This window comes from Monodon monoceros, unplaced genomic scaffold, assembly GCF_005190385.1.
Source record: "Monodon monoceros isolate NGI ecotype Baffin Bay Population unplaced genomic scaffold, NGI_Narwhal_1 Super_Scaffold_13, whole genome shotgun sequence".
Lineage (NCBI taxonomy): Eukaryota > Metazoa > Chordata > Mammalia > Artiodactyla > Monodontidae > Monodon > Monodon monoceros.
The window spans coordinates 42,840,183-42,856,026 of NW_021703769.1; the positions used below are offsets into that span (position 1 = coordinate 42,840,183).

The 15,844-nt window shown below is 55.1% G+C and overlaps 1 protein-coding gene across 1 annotated transcript in view; it reads right to left on the reverse strand.

The window, feature by feature from the left end:
• Positions 1 to 443: 443 nt before the first annotated feature.
• Positions 444 to 15,844, reverse strand: part of SYNDIG1 (synapse differentiation inducing 1) — a 121,495-nt gene continuing 106,094 nt past the window's right edge. The window contains exon 4 of the mRNA XM_029220408.1: positions 444 to 1,842. Within this exon, the coding sequence (XP_029076241.1) occupies positions 1,684 to 1,842 (159 nt within the window). The 3' untranslated portion in view covers positions 444 to 1,683. The remainder of the gene's footprint in view (positions 1,843 to 15,844) is intronic.

The window sequence follows — 15,844 nt, forward strand, 5'->3', positions numbered from 1 at the left end:
ATTGGTTTGGTTCCAAATCCGCCCTCTCTCACCAGGTTCCTCTGACTCATCCCGGGATGTCTGGGCATCTTCCCTGTGTCCTGCTTAGAGCGTGTTTTTGGTGCATCCATAGATGCAAGTGGCTGATGGATCTCGGATTAGACCCAGGAAAGCAGTGCTAATAATTTTCAGAATATTAAGTGTTTAAGGTCGAGGAGAAGAGAGGCAAGTGCGGGGATCAAACCTGAGTCCTTATTCCAGGACAGTGGTTCTTAATTTCTGCTGCACTTTGTAATCACCAGGCTGCACCCCTGATCAATCACATAAGATTTCTGGGGCTGGGACCCAGGCAGCAGGGATGTTGTAAATGCTGTGGGTGGAACCACTGCCCTAGAGAGACGGCCTCTGTGTCCACTGAGGGTATCGGTATAATAATATTTACTAATGTGTTCAAGTGGGAACGTCAGCAGCTGGGGATGCTGTGATTCTCATCTCAGGACCCCCTGCTACTGCTTCAGCAGCTGAGCCCTGGCGGCTCTGCAGCTACTTTAACGAGGAAAAGGTATTAGTGAAACCCAAGGGTTGATATTAATCAGAAAGAAAAGCCTTAAGCAAAAAGGTAAAAGGTAACTTTTGTTCAACAATGAACACTCGTGAAACAGCAATGAAATGGTATTAAAATGTCTGTGATTACGTATTTCTCAGCATTCATCTGATAACTAAAGCAGCATGAAGCAATAGTTGCACTTAAAAAAAATGACAAGAAAATAGCTGTTCATTTAGTTGACAGAGAAGGTTCGTGTCCTCTGTAAGATCACTAGTGTCACTGTCATCTCCAAGGCGAATGTCAGCGCAGGCGGGTAGAAGCATCCCCCTGCGCGCGTCCTTACACTGAGGGGGCGTCTTGGCTCCTTGGCCTGGAGTTCCTAGAGAAAACCTGGGTCCTTCTGGGAGGAGTCTGGGGAGGGGCCGGCCTGCCCTGGGCCCCAGGTCAACGAGGCCCCAGGATTGCATATTGCCGCGTGGTGGCTGCGGAGTATGGACACGTTCCAGAGGAGGCCTGACGTTCCTAGGCTGGGGACAGTGTGGAGGGAGTGACACTCTGGGCCTGGGAACGACTCTGGCTCTGCATTCTCAGGGCTGGACCCCTCTGGAGAGCCGTGACAGCTGGGGGTCCTGCCAGCAGCTGCTCTGTCTCTCTTGCCACCCAGCCCGTTGCCTTCCTGCAGGAAAGGCACGTGGCCTGGGGGGCAGTGCCAGAGGAGTCAGGTGGGGCCACAGACAGAAGAGCACGTGTCCCCTGCCCCCTGCCTGTTGCAACATATTCCATAAAAATAAACACATGTTCCTGTTCGTCTATTGCTAATGTTATGGCATTCCAGGCACTGGCACCAGCGTTAATCCACCAGAATCCATCCAGAGACAGCCGCGAGGGTCGGGATCTATGGAGCTTCCATTTAGAAGGGTTAGCAGTGCCCATCTGTCCCATGCTCTGCACAGTGCTGTGAAAACGATATGAAAGGGTGAAAACAAAAGGAATCCATGGGCAGAAGGTCCCAGGGCTTTATGGTGTCGTTGGCGATGACTTACACTGTACAGCATCACGCAGGTGCGTCTACCTGTGTGTCCACCCTTGCCAGGCCTGCTCCTCTGCACCCGCACACAACTGGCCCAGGCTCTTCATGCGCATGCGCCCGGGGAGGCTCATAGGTGGTTGCTCTTGGAGAGGTAGGCGATGAGGGCCACGGCCACGCCCACGTAGATGCCGGTCCCGATGGTGATTGAGAGCACGGCCAGGAAGAGGGCCCGCCGGGAGCTGGTGCTGGCCTGGTGAAAGTCCCCCTTGGCCACGGCTTTGTTCGTCTGCAGCGGGAGGAGGGAGAGGAAAAAGGGGGCCAGGATGAGCAAGGTGAACCGAGAGGGGACTCACCGAGGGGGAGTTGTGCAGGGAAGGCGGGGGGCTGTCGCTCACCACTGCTCCCCCCTGTCCTGCAAGGCAGTCAAAGCTTAAGGGAAAGAAAGCGAAGCCCTAGGGATACCCAGGCCGGCAGTTGTCAGCTGAGCACCAGCCACGGGAGTCCCAGGTCTCAGGCACCAGGACGCGAGGGCGGGGACGTCACAGCTCAGCGGCCCCCTTCTGCCCGGTAAAGATACGTGAACAGTTTTCTAAAGTGTGTTCACAATTACCTCCTCTGGTCCTTACAGTGTACGGCGGTGTGGGGAAGGAAACGGTAGCCCTCGTTACCCGGAGAGGAGCCCCGCGGCGTAAGATCCCTCAGTGGACTGCGGGTACTGAGACTCCGCCCCTCAGCCGGCGGCGCGGGAATCTGCGTGCCCGATGCCCCCTCCCTGCCATGGCGGGGCCGGAAAATTCATCCACCAGTGAAATAACTCGAGGTGAGACCAGCGCCTCTATTTCTGGTCACCCGATTGCATAGTGAGGTGTTAGTTTAGTAAGATTCATGTTGCCTCGGGGTCATGAGGCAGCTGGGAACATGGAGGTTTCGGGTGTTGTGTCTGATATGGCGTTTTGTTTTGTTTTGTTTTTGCGCTACGCGGGCCTTTCACTGCTGCGGCCTCTCCCATTGCGGAGCACAGGCTCTGGACGCGCAGACTCAGCGGCCATGGCTCACGGGCCCAGCCGCTCCGCGGCATGTGGGATCTTCCCGGACTGGGGCACGAACCCGTGTCCCCTGCATCGGCAGGCGGACTCTCAACCACTGCGCCACCAGGGAAGCCCTGATTTGGCGTCTTGTGCTGGAGTCCACCTCCACCACTGCCAGCCCCCTCCTCCTTGTCCCCTCGACAAGGGAGGCCCCGGGCTGTGGGGACCATCATGTGATCCAGCTGTGGCATCACGGCTGATGCCCCCTGAGTGATGGCAGATGAGGGTGGAGGCCAGCAGGGCAGGTGCCCCCGGAGCGTCATGGGGCGCTGAGGAGGGCTGACCCCCGGCAGGGCGGGGTCCTCCTCGTCAGGGCAAAGGCAGAGCCCACTCCCCGTGTGGGACGTCCTGACCCCCTCAGGACCCATCTCCGGAAACCGGACTCTCACCGGATCCCATTTCCATGCGTGTTGAGTGTATTTCTACTTTTGTGGGCAGGATGGGAGATGGCATCCTGTTTACTCAGACACCGAGGTCCCAGACTCAGAGGTCACTAGGAGATGACTTTCCGTCCTCCGCAGCTCTGCCCCCGACCTGATGAGACGTCAGGTGGAGAAGGGCCTCCGGTCTGCTCGTGTCCTTTTATTTTTTCCTCTAACTTATGTTTCTTCAGGGCCAGTTTTATGGCCTCGTCCCCAGTTTTTGGGCTTGGAAGTGAGCCTGAGGGTTCCCTGTGGACGATCTTTGATGAAGCGGAGTGAAGAGAACGTGAGCACGAAGCTCCCAGGACAACAGTAACTACGTCTCAGCTGAGTTCACCCCAAACTCTCCAGGCCCCTCCCTGCTGGCCCCCGGCCTCTGTCAGGGTGGGCCCCCCAGCCCCAGCCCAGCCGGGGCTCTGCTGCAGGAGCCACAGACAGACAGACAGACCGGGAGGCCGGGCCGGGCATTCGCACCCCGCGGGGAGCTCCCAACTCCAAGGGCTGCCCGTCTCATCTGGGTCCATGCACGGCTGGAAGCCCCGGTGAGCTGCTTATAATGCCTGCATTGGCTGGGCTCCCCGAGGGCCGCCCTGGACGGCCTGACCCGCGGGTGTGGGACCGAATCCGGGCGCTCCATCCTCTCTCCTGACGGGTGGGCTCACTGTCCTCTGCTGACCTACATCATCCCCAGCCGGGCAGCTTAAATCAAGAACAAGCCGCTAACCTCTCCCAGGTTCCGGGGTTAGGGGTTTGGGAGCCCCTCGGTGGGTGACTCTGCCTGGGCCTGGAGGGGCCTGGGCTGCAGCCTCTTGACGTCCTGGCTGTGTTGTGGGCTGAGGCAGGAGCTCACAGCGTCCCCCTACCGGGACGCACCCGCTCCTTCCTTGCGTTCCCGCAGCCCTCGGGTCCACCTAGGGTCCCCTCCCAGATAGCGGCCTGGCCTCACGGTCTCTGGGGACCAGCTCCTGGGGCCCCTGCACAGAAGTGGGGCTGCGGCTGGGGCTTGGCTGACGTTTGCACAGCTGAAAGGAAACTCTTGTGAAGAAGGACGCACACACAGGACGACACAGTGGGTGGCCCCTCCTTCCAGGAAGAGCAGAATCTCGGGGGATGCAGCCTTGGGGCAGTGACAGATGGGGGTCCCGCTGAAGCTCATCCTGAGGGGATCCCCACGGGCAGCTTTCTGTCCGTGTGGCCTCTGTGATCCCAGAGGCCGACCCCAGGGCTGCCGCATTGGGCAGAGGGAGGGGCACAGTGTGTGTCACCGGACAGCCCCTCGGGCCCTGTCTGCAAACGGCTGTCCCACTCCCCCCAGGCTCGGAACATCCCTGCAGCTGGTTTTCCTTCCCTGCCCTTTTGGCCAGAGATCACCAAGTGAAGTTCGTTCCTTTCTTTTTTGAGGTCTTTTGCTCAGAAAATAGAAAGTGCAGGTGACTGGCCTGGTTCTGGGCAGCATCTTCTGTGTGCCAGGGGCTCAGAGGGACCCAGAGAGTGTGCTGTCCACCCTCATGGACGCTGCTTGGAGTATAAGTCACAGGCGAGGGAGACAGTCTTAACTCAGGTCGAAGAGCTGGAGGTCAGAGTCGAGGAGTGCCTGGGCCCCCGAGACACCGCTCGCTGGGGACTGGGTGCAGCCACCTCCCTGACCTGGGGAAACGTCCCCCAACCTACCCAGGACGTGCTGAGCTCACGCATAGCCCACTGGGGTATTCCACATTCAAACATGTACTCTGGTTCTTTAGGTAAATAACTACCCTCACTCACCTGGTTTTAAAGCTATGTAGAAAACCCAACTTTAAATTCAAGAGCAGAAGTAAAATATTGGTGCTAAAACTCATGGAAACACTGACTCCCTCCCTTGAATGAAGTGTTATTTAAATGGAGGAAATAAAAATCATAGAAACAGAGAACGCACAGCTGGGACCAATGTGCTTAGGCCAGAATTGACCATCAGAGCCGTGATCCAGATACAGCGTGAGGTCCGTCCCAGGTGCTGCCCCCTTCAGCCTCTGAGGCTGGGACGGCTCTAGGTCAAGCACCCACGCGGAGGAACTGGCCATCAGAAGTCGGGAAGGTCCTCAGACACATTTCAAGCTCGTTTTGTGCAGGTTTCTAGGGTGAGAAATGACCCGTTTGCAGGGGAACGAAGTCAAATTCACATCCTCGGCTGCCCTTATCCTCTGACACTTCCTCCCTCTGTGGCGATTGGGAGCATTTAGGGGCTGGTTTCATAGCAGGCTCGTCTCCTGGTCTGACAGGTGGCAGGCCCCCTTTCTTCTGGTGCTTCTGGTGCGTCCAGTCTGGCCCTGACCTGTGGCCATCCTCACCCCCTTCCCAGTGCGCGCCGCCTCCCTCCCACCTGAGGCCTGGCTCACCTGAGAGGTTTGTCTGGCCCTCGGCTCGGGGGGCCCAGGTCCTTACTCCTCCCTCAGCCCTTTCCTTCCTTCCTGCCTTTGCTCACTTGCAACAGCTAGAGGTGTGACATCATGACAGACAACGGCCCAGGATGGCGACAGGGCTGCACAGCCGCGTTTGCCAACTTCCAAAATGAGAACGGAACCGAATTAGAGGTTCTGAAGCCCTCCATCCCCCCGCCCCCCGAGGGGACAAGGGGCCGGGTGTGTGGAGGCGGGGAGGGGATCTGAGGGACCAGAATGCGAGTCCGGGTTCTCTCCATGAGGGGCGTAGGCGCCGCCTCCCCCTTCAGTCCCACTGAGAGCAGCTCCGACGGGACACTGGGCGTCTGTCTTGACGTGTGTCCCCTGCATGGAGGGCAGGAGACCCTTCCCGCCTGGACGACCCAGAAGGCAGGGGTGGGCTGGGCAGCAGCGTCACGGGGGGAGCCGGGGTCAGCGCTCTCTGGGGGGACGGGCCAGCTCTCCCGTCGGTCAGGGGAGGAGTGGGTACTTCCTGGGGCAGACGCAGGCTGCCCGGGCTATCTTAGACCGTGTCCGACAGAGCCCAACGGAGGGGCAAGCAGACCCCCGAGGAAAATTCCAAACTCTAGTCGAGGAGGCAGAGTGTACGAGTGTGTGTGTGGGGTCTGCAGAGAACCCGCCAAATGCCTGGATGAGGAAAAGAGCTGCACACCCTTTGCAGGCGTGAGGCCCCCATGGTGATGTGAGTGGGTGAGACTTTTCTACCCCCATCTGTCTCCACTCGCCATGCCTCAACCCAAAGTGGCAGACCCCATGGTGGCAGCCTGGGGGTGGGGAGAGACCACACCCCTCCTTCCCAGGAACGGCTCAGGCATACCCCACCCGGTACATTGTAAAAGAACAGTGCTATCTGCCACCCAAGAATGGCTCAAAGTGAAGAGAGACACAGTGGAAATCCACACTCTCATCTGGTCCTGCTGAGAGTATGAAGTCCTGTCACTACTTGGGAAACGCAACACTGCTTACAGCTGGACATACAGACACACACACGATACAAGTGTTCCACTCCCGGCAAATACTCAACAGAAACGATGCATTTGTGCACCAAGGACACCTACAAGCATGTCCGTAGCCATACCGACCATCAGAGCCCCGACCTGGAAGTCATCCCAACATCCAACCACAGTAAAGGGATAAATGACAATGGTACGCAATATGGTAATGAAATAAATCTCAGGAACATGACGTTGAACAGAAGAAGCCAGACACAGGAGTCTATTGCATAGAGTACAAAACAGGCCAAAGTCATCTACACTGTTGGCAAAGGAGCCAGATTGGTGGTGTCCTTGGGGAGGGTCAGTAACTGGAAGAAAACACAGTTAAAACAATTTACTTTTACACCCTAAGATGATTTTAGAAATGATTCTACCAAGAGTTAAATGAACAAATAGGAACCATCTATAAAGAATAGAGAAACCCATTTCGTGAAACTAGTAAAATCTTGATATCAGAACCAGAGAAGGAAAGTAAGAGAAAAGGAAAGGAAGATGCTGATTCCCTACAGGCGGATGCAGGTGAGATTCAGTGAGCGAGAGCCGGCTTCCTCTCCACGCTGCTCTCTGCCTCTGCATTTGCTGGGCCTTTTTGATTGTCCTTCACACCATTTTCACCCCTAACTCATCTATTATATGTCCATGGGGCTGTCCCTGCCCCCTGAGGAGGGGAGGCCCCTGGGGCTCCCAAGTCTCCATCCCAGTGCTCACCACTGGGATGTAGCCAAATGTTGGGGGCCACCATGGTGGGCAGCACAGACCCAGGAGAAACGGGCAGAGAGTCCCACGGGGAGCGGGGAGGAGAAGAAGCCTGCGGTGTGGTGGGCGGGATGAACCCAAAGGAGGTGGAAACCCTGCAGGGCCGTTCAGGCATCAGTGCTGAGGTCGGGGGTTTCCCCGCGCTCAGGAAACTGCTCCACACACACCTGCCTCTGTGCATTTAACCGTGAATTTATTTTGGTAGCTCAGTGTCAGGTGGAGATGAAGGAGGTTGGGGTGACCCTGTGAGAGGGCAATGTCCATGAAATCTGCAGATGAAGGGGGGCCTTTGGACCCGGGGTGTGGAGTGGGCGTCGTGGTCTGGGGTCCACTGGCATCCCTCGCAGATGGAACCTATCAGGGACTGATGCTGGGCCCCAGGCCTCCGTGACATGTGGCAAGGTCCTGCATTCCATCTTTGCTGGGGGACACCTCCCAGAACCCCGGGAGACGATGCTCCCAGGGTCTGGTCCTGGACTGAGTTTACCACAAGCTTTTGTCAAAGTCCTCATTTCCTTTGGCTGTAAAATACCCACTGTTGTTTGAGTTTCAGGAAAAACATGACTTTCTCTGCAATATATCCCTCCTTTGTTTTTCTTTCTTTTTTCTTTTAGCCGCGTGGCTTGCGGAATCTTAATTCCCCGACTAGAAGTCGAACCTGGGCACCGGCAGTGAAAGCGCTGAACCCTAACTACTGGACGGCCACGGAATCCCCTTTGCTTTGTTTTTCTTACGGTCGCTTATTTTAGGGGCAGGAATCGCTAAGGTTGGAGGAGTCCACATCCACGTCTTCCACAGACACGTGGTTCCGCTCCGGTCGAGGAGCTGGGTCCCGGCACAGCCGGGATGGCCTCGGCAGAACACAAAGGCCGGCGCCAGACCCCCGCCTCTGAGGAGTGTGACAGACACCCTCTCTCCTCCACAACCATCTCTCTGGAAATTTATAGCACTCTGGGTATTTTATGGCTCATTTTTCCTCCTGCACCAATATCTGTCGGGCTGGATTACATTTCTTTGCATCATTGCAAAGCTTATTTCCCTTATTTATGACTGTCTACCGCTTGCTGTGTGCTGACGGGTACCCGGGGCTGCGCTGGAGGAGGGGGCCACGTGGTGGTTTAGCAGGCTCCATGGGGAGGAGGGAAAGCCTCTCAGGCCAGGGCTCACTCAGACCCACATGCACGCTTCTTTCCTTACGTGCTTTACTTCCAGGAGCATTTTTATGACCTCCCCTCCCCCTTTTAAAGCAACCCTTCTATTTTAAGCCATGAAAAAAAAATAAATCTTGTGAGTTAGGTCTGAATGGCAGACAGATCAGCTATGAAACAAATGTACCCCCTGTGCTTGAGTAAAACCAGATGGGAACACAGGCTCCCCTGGGTGCTAGCACCAAGCCCCTTCACCTGGCCTTGGCCTGGGTCACTGTGGGGGCGGGGAGTTACCCATGATGGTGTCTGAGGGCCCCTGTCATCAAGGTCATTTTGTAGGAAACACAACAAAAAACCTCAGTATGAGCAACGGCCCCTGTGCCACCCTGTGCAGAAGCCTGTGTGACCTTGTTTCCATCCTCCAGCTGAGGTTAGAGGAGCCCCAGGACCCGCGGTTCCTGAGAGGCCCCGCCCAGTGCTTCGCTTCCCATAGCTCAGGCCTCCCCCGTATGCTGGCCATGGGGCTCTGCTCGAGAGAAGCCTGCCTTGGTTTCCCCCGTGACTAATTAGTATGAACTCATGTCTAGCTTCATACAGGCACAGATGGATAATACAAAAATAATTATACAGATGGAAATATCTCTCTATACAAAGATGTAGACACATGTATTTCTACATATAGAACTAATAACATGCGAGTACACACACGTGTATTTCCTATTTCCTAGCTCTGTTACTGAGCAAACCCAGAATCAATGACACCCCAGTAGCAACAAGCACACCCAGTGCCCAGATAGTGGTTTCTAAAACCATTTTCCAATAAAAGGGGTCAGAACTCCATGGGGAAGTGGCTGATTTTAGGACTCAGGCAGGTGATATACAAGATGAGCCTGGGATGACATTTTATAGTACAAAAAAGGAAAAATACTCCAAGATCAAAAGGATGGGGGCATGTCAGGGGGGCGCAGGAAATGCTCCCTATGGCCAAAGTGACAAAATAAATAATGTAGTATTGGATTATAAGCCAAAGTGTAAAATAAACATCCAAGGGTCCATACTGATATAAATAAATGATTGGATGAATCAGTTCACTGGGGAGAATAGACAAATCTCCCATATAGACAAATTCCAAATAATCTATGTAGGTCCTCCGGCCTCAGGGAAGTAAAGAACAAGTCCCACCCTTTGAGGGTGGGCTGCGCAGTGACTTCCTAGGACAGAGGACGGAATGGACGGCGGGAGGAAGAGTGACCTTTGCCGTGAAGAAACCCGACAGGCACGACCACAGCCAGGCGACCAGGGTCAGCATCCGAAGTGACCGGTCATGTTGATGGGACGCAGCACTGACCTTCACCTCCATGCTCCTCCTCCACAAACCCATAACCCCGGTCTAAGCAGGAGGAAAGCATCAAACAAGTCCCGATAGAGGGACATCCCACACCGTACCCCACCAGGTCTCCTCACAGGTGTCAAAGTCATCAGAAACAGGGGACGCCTAAGACGTGTCACAGCCCAGAGGATCCTGAGGAGGCCTGACCGCCAGATGCTGCGTGCATCCTGGCTGGCACCCAGGGGCAGAAAGAGGGCATCAGGCAACCGCTAAGGCGATCTGGACAGAGCACTTAGAGTACAATGGGGCAGCAACACTGGCCTTTACCTGGGGGACAGACGAGCCCCACATGAGATGTTGATGGGTGTTGGTGGGTGACTGGGCTCAGGGAAGCCGCCAGCCCTGCACCCCTTTGTCCATTTTCTGCAGAGCTAAACTGGTCTGAGATAAGCCGTTTATTTAAAAGGCAGGGTGTGGATGGGGCAGGTGAGAGGCCTGTCTGGTGCAGGGGCACGTTCCCGGGCTCCGTCCCCGAGAGCCGGGGGTGGGGGGGGGGGGGCGGGGGGAGGGGCCGGCACACCTGCTCAAACCAGCACTGACAGGGAACTCGCTCAGCCCTTTTGCGGTACGCGAGCCTCTCACTGTTGTGGCCTCTCCCGTTGCGGAGCACGGGCTCGGGACGCGCAGGCTCAGCGACCATGGCTCACGGGCCCAGCCGCTCCGCGGCATGTGGGATCTTCCCGGACCGGGGCACGAACCTGTGTCCGCATCGGCAGGCGGACTCTCAACCACTGCGCCACCAGGGAAGCCCTACTGGCTATTTCTGAGTGTCCAATTTTACTTTTCTCCCTAAAGCAGAGTTATAACACCTGTCTAGTGGGTGTTGTGACAATGTCAGCAGAGGACGCCCTGACTTACTGCTCCATGTCGAGCTCCACGCCAACAACTCACTTGCCTGGCCTTACTTCTTCCTGACACCACAGAGAATGACTGTTGTTAATACTGGTTTCCATAAACGTACCCTTAATATAACAATGTGTTAGGAAGATGTTCAAACACACAGAAAAGGTAAAAGAACCTGCAGCGAGCATATCAACCCCTTCAGTTCACTATTAGCATTTTGTTAATGTTATTAGCTTCATCTATCCAGCTCTCTATCCATCCATCAACCCATCTTTTTTCTTTTGGATGCGTGTCAGGGTAAGTTGCAGACACTCCCTGCTAAGCACGTCTGCATATGACTCCATTGATGGAGAATGAGAGATGGGGAATTCAGGTTCGGTGTCGAGTGACAGAGCACCTGCCTCCTGGATCCTAACAGGTGCTCACGAACGGAAACTATTTCCATCATTTCATTCATTACGCAAAAGTCCTGCTTCCTTTCTGGAAACAAATAAGGAGGAGATTAAAGATTTTAAAACCCAGGAGAGGAAAAATCAGACCTTTCTCTTTAAATATCCCTTGGGGACGAGAAAAATTTTTAGGAACAAAAATGAATGTTTGGGCCCTTTGGACCCAACAGTGGACGCAGGCTGGCCGATGTCTGCCCCGTGTGTGTGGCCGCTTTCACCATGTGTGTGACACCCCCAGCACATGTGTGGTGGCCGTTCTGTGCTAGCGGAAACCTGTCAGGTGCTGGGTCGGTGCCTCTACAGAATCTGGGGGCCCCCCATGTTCCCTGCAGAAGAGCCCCCATGACTGGGCTTTGTCTTGTGCACAAAAAGCTTCCTCAGATTATGGGTGACGTGATGGTCCTTTTATTTTCCTGCCAGTCCATGGCACAGAAAACCAATCACACAGCAAACAAAACACCCTTGTTTTAAAAAGTCTTCCCATGACAGGGCCACTAGATAATCACGAATTATGATGCTCCAATGAAATTAAGAAAAGCTTGTTTCTTAAGAAGCAAAGACTAGCAAAGATTTAAGTAAAAAATGAAAAAAATTCAGTGTTCCCTAGTAGACTGGAAATTTGGGAGAAAATCTGAATGCTTTAAAAGATGAATAATTAAATAGCCATGTTATATCCCTATGGTGAGACATTAGGTCACCACAAACCACCAATTACATGACAAGTACTCATGATATGGGTTACAAAAAGGCATATTTTAAACCCTAATCTTGCCTATACAGAGAATAATGCACACAAAAAGGACTGGACGGAACAGACCAAAGTCTTAAATGTAAATGCTGAGTTTCCCCCTGTTTCTTCATAGTTTAATTCGCTGTCCAGAATTTCAGTGCCGGTAAACAGGAAAAACCTGTTGATCCCACAGGTGTCATTTCCCATCGGGCCGATGCCTCGGTTTACCCTTCCCAGTGTGTGCAGCCTGGGGAGTCAGTGTTGGTCGTGGGGAGGAAGCCCCAGGGCAGTGACACCCAAGTTCCCCTCAGCACGGCAGGTGCTGGGACCCCCTGAGCCTGATGCCTGGTGCCTGGGTCTCGGGGGGAATCTCTCTGCCCCAGACTTGCTCTCAGGCCTGATCTGCAGCCCCTGATGGCTGATAAACCCACACGGTTGCTGAGCTTGGGGCTGGAGGCCACCGGCTGGGGCCTGCTCCGGGCCCCGTTGGAGATGAGGCTCTTGCTGGCTGCCTGCCAGCCCCTCCTAAACCTGTCCCGGCCTCACGGCCATGGCGCCTGCACAGAGACGCCGTCTGTGCTGCTCCACGTTCAGACGTGGGTTGCTGTGCTGTCCTTCCCGCGTGGCCTGGGTCGGCCTGGCGTGGGGACCCCGCCTGCTCCACCTCTGCTTCTTGGGCCCTGGAGCCCCTGGAGGGAGCAGGCATAGAACCAGGGCAGGTGGCCCTCCGGCTGGGTTCAGAGCTTCTCAGTGCCAAGCCTGAGAATGCGGCCTTTGATCTTCGACATTTCTGGGCTGCCCTGAGCATCTTTCATAAAAAACCCAGTGTGTTCGCTCAGTGGACTTGGGAAAGGAAGGGTCGTACCCCCCAGGGGAGCCTTTCACATCAGACCGGAAGTTCTGGCTTCACACTTAAGCCACCGTTTATCCGCCGCCCCCGTCCCACAGCCCCTTTGGTTAGTCTGTCGGTCGGTTTGTTTCGGCAGCAATGGCACCTGCAGATATTCACGCAGTGGAGAATTTAAAAAACATACACTTCTGTTTTTACCTTCCGCCATGTTGCTGCTCTTAACGTATTTGCACGTTTGTCAGTCATTGCGCTTCCTTTAAAAAATCCACTTTCGCACCTGCAGCAGCAGGTGAGAACCACCGGCAGGCTCCCAAGGCCTTCAGGGCAGAGTCCTTGGCCGTGGGCGGCAGGGCAGTTCTGCAGCTCCGCCCTGATCTCTGTTCCCTTTTAGGGCCTGTCTTCCCAAGGCGGCTCAGGAGGGTGTGTCTCTCTCAAGCGCTTTGACAAACCTTGGCAGTTGGCTCCCACCTCTCAGGCACGGGAGGGAAGCGAGGGCAGGTTCTGCCTCTGGCTGAGGTACTTAGGGTTGGGAACAAGGGGATGCCAGGGGTGGCGTCAGGAGCCAGGCAGGTGGCAGTGGCATAGGGGCTGCCAGTCGGGTGGCAGAGCCCGGTGGGGGGCAACCACTGGTGGACCCACAGACGGTGAAGAGTCAAGATCCCTCGTTTGCACGTAGGGCTGTGACATCTGCCCAGACCCGAGAGGAAAGGTATGCTGGGTCTGGAGGTGAACTCGACCAGGGGGAGACAGCTTCCAGGCCTGCCTATTCACCGAATTTTTATAATGGCAAGGAGCTTGCTGCAGGCCACCAAGCACATCACGTTCACATTAACCGCGATCCATCCTTTGCTCCTGAGTTCCTGGAGGGGATGAGGACCAGAGCAGAACACGAAGAACCACCGGAAATGATGGGGAAGATTATTCTGAGCTGTGGAAGGCGATGGCAACTTTATTGACCAAGAAGAAACTAAGAAACTTCACAGGAGCCACGGTGTATGCTCCAGGGCCTTCTAACATGCTATGGCTTCTGACACATTTATTCCAGAAGTGAGGAGACAGTTGTGAGGCCCCGTCTGCCAAAGCCCGGGCGTCTCTCCCACACCCTCGTCCTCTTGGCTACAGGAGACCTGTTTCCTTGTGAAGGCACAGCTGTTTGCTGCCCTCCTTCCCCCAAACACTCATAAAATATCCAAAAGAAAGGGCAGCGTCCTGCTGCCCTTCCCAGCTCACTTCACCAGCGGCCGAACTACCCTCTTGTTGCCTGGACTCCTTACAAAGCACGAGTGACGGGACCCGAGTCCCTGGGACGGTTCTGATAAAACCTCACTGAGATGCTGCTGCTAGTGATCTGCACACTGTCACTGTGTGATAATGTCATTAAGTTAGGTGCTCCGTCCAGGCAGCAGGGGCTCCACTTGACTGGAAAGGTTTAAAACGAACTGATTTCCAGTGATCTCCTCACTGCCCACCCCTCCCCACCCAGGCTGGCAGCGCCACCCCAGCACACATTTGGAAAATGAAGGGCTCTTCTGGTCTGGTCTGAGCGCACAGGATAAGACCTCAGGGATGTGTTGGGTGGTCAGGGTCCTGGTTGGTGAAACTTCTAGAAATCTAAGCTCTTATCAGAACGTTGGGTCCTGGGTTTCAGAAACCGTCAACACCGCAAGCCGCCATCAAAGACAGGCGACGGTGGGGTACAGGTTAGTGTCATTACAACTCTTCCAAGGGTCCCTGAAAGCAACGCTGACCTCTCCGGACAGGGTTCTGCATGTTGTCTATCGGGGGAGGCACCGGAGACACCAGGAAGCACCAGGGCTTTTCATGCCATTTTTGCAACTTGCTCCTTTGCAGGTGGGACCCCCAACGTCCAGACGCCCCAGAAGACCTTACACCGTGAGTGGTGCTCTGAGGTCTGTCCAGCGTACTCCTAACCAACTCACCGTATTCCTCCTCGTCTGTGAGGCAAAAACATCTCCTTTCTTTGGAAATAACTGTTTTGGTAAATTCTTTCGAGATGAAGGAATGTTGAAGTCGAGGCTGATAGATAGTCTGGGGGGCCGGTGAACGATGCTGCTGCTTTCTGGATGAGACCAGGAGGCCACATCTGCAGGCGCGGGTAGCTGCGAGGCCCGGGGACCCCCTGCTGGACCTCTGCCCTCACGGCCCGCACCCCCGGGGAGATTTCAGCTCCAGACCCGCCGCGGCTTAACTTCTCCATCTCACGGCTGAGCTGTGGGCCGACGCCAGGTCATGGTTTCAACCTGACCTGGGCCCACTGCCCGGAAATTCTGAGTCTGTTCTCCGATTTCCCCAAATGTCGATTTAAAGCCACGCCCCCCCATATCTTCCTGGGTTTCCAGCCTTCCTTGACTTCACAGACAGAGGCTCCCCAGGCTGGCCTTTAGGGGCATATTTAATTCCCAGCATCACCCTGTGGATGACACGGGGCGCGGGTCCGTGACGTCCCCGGTAAACCCTTCTCCCTTCACATCGGCAGCCACGCTAGTTACTCTTCTACATTAATCATGGCTCCTTCTTGCTGCCCTCTTATCTTTGTAGTTATTCTTTGTCGCTCTTTATGGCTTTTCCCTTGAATTCTGTTTGTCTGGTGTTAATATTGCTGCAACTGGTTGCTTCAGAACCACTTACCCTTCTGGCCAGGAGATTCCACAACTCAGGGGTTCTAGAAGCAATGGGAGAGAGGTGGCGCTCGCAGCGTGGGTGGCCTAAAGAGTATGAAGGGAACTGGTTCTGAAGGGTCAGCACAGGGGCTTCCAGGAACCGACAGCTCAGGGGCGTGGGCCCCGCTGCAGCTACAGAGGGGGTTCTGCCGACCTTGAAACCGAGGGGCTCAGGCTGCCCCAACCAAGCTGACCCGGCTGGTAAACCATCTTCCATACACAGGAGCCCTGAGATCAACCCTGGCTGTTTCCAGCTTTGCTGGGTTGTTCCATTTTGGGGCTGTGACCAAGGATGCTGCTGTGAACAACCTCTGTGGCCATGTGGGTGCATTTCTCTTGGGCAGATGTCTAGGTGCAAAATAGGGAGATGGATGTTTACATTTATAAGAAAGTATCACAGCATTCTCCACTCCCAACAGTGGGGGAGGGTCCCAGCCCGTGGGCCCAGTGATTCCAGCATGAAGTGGGAGCTGTGTGTGCCAGGGATTTTCATCTGTG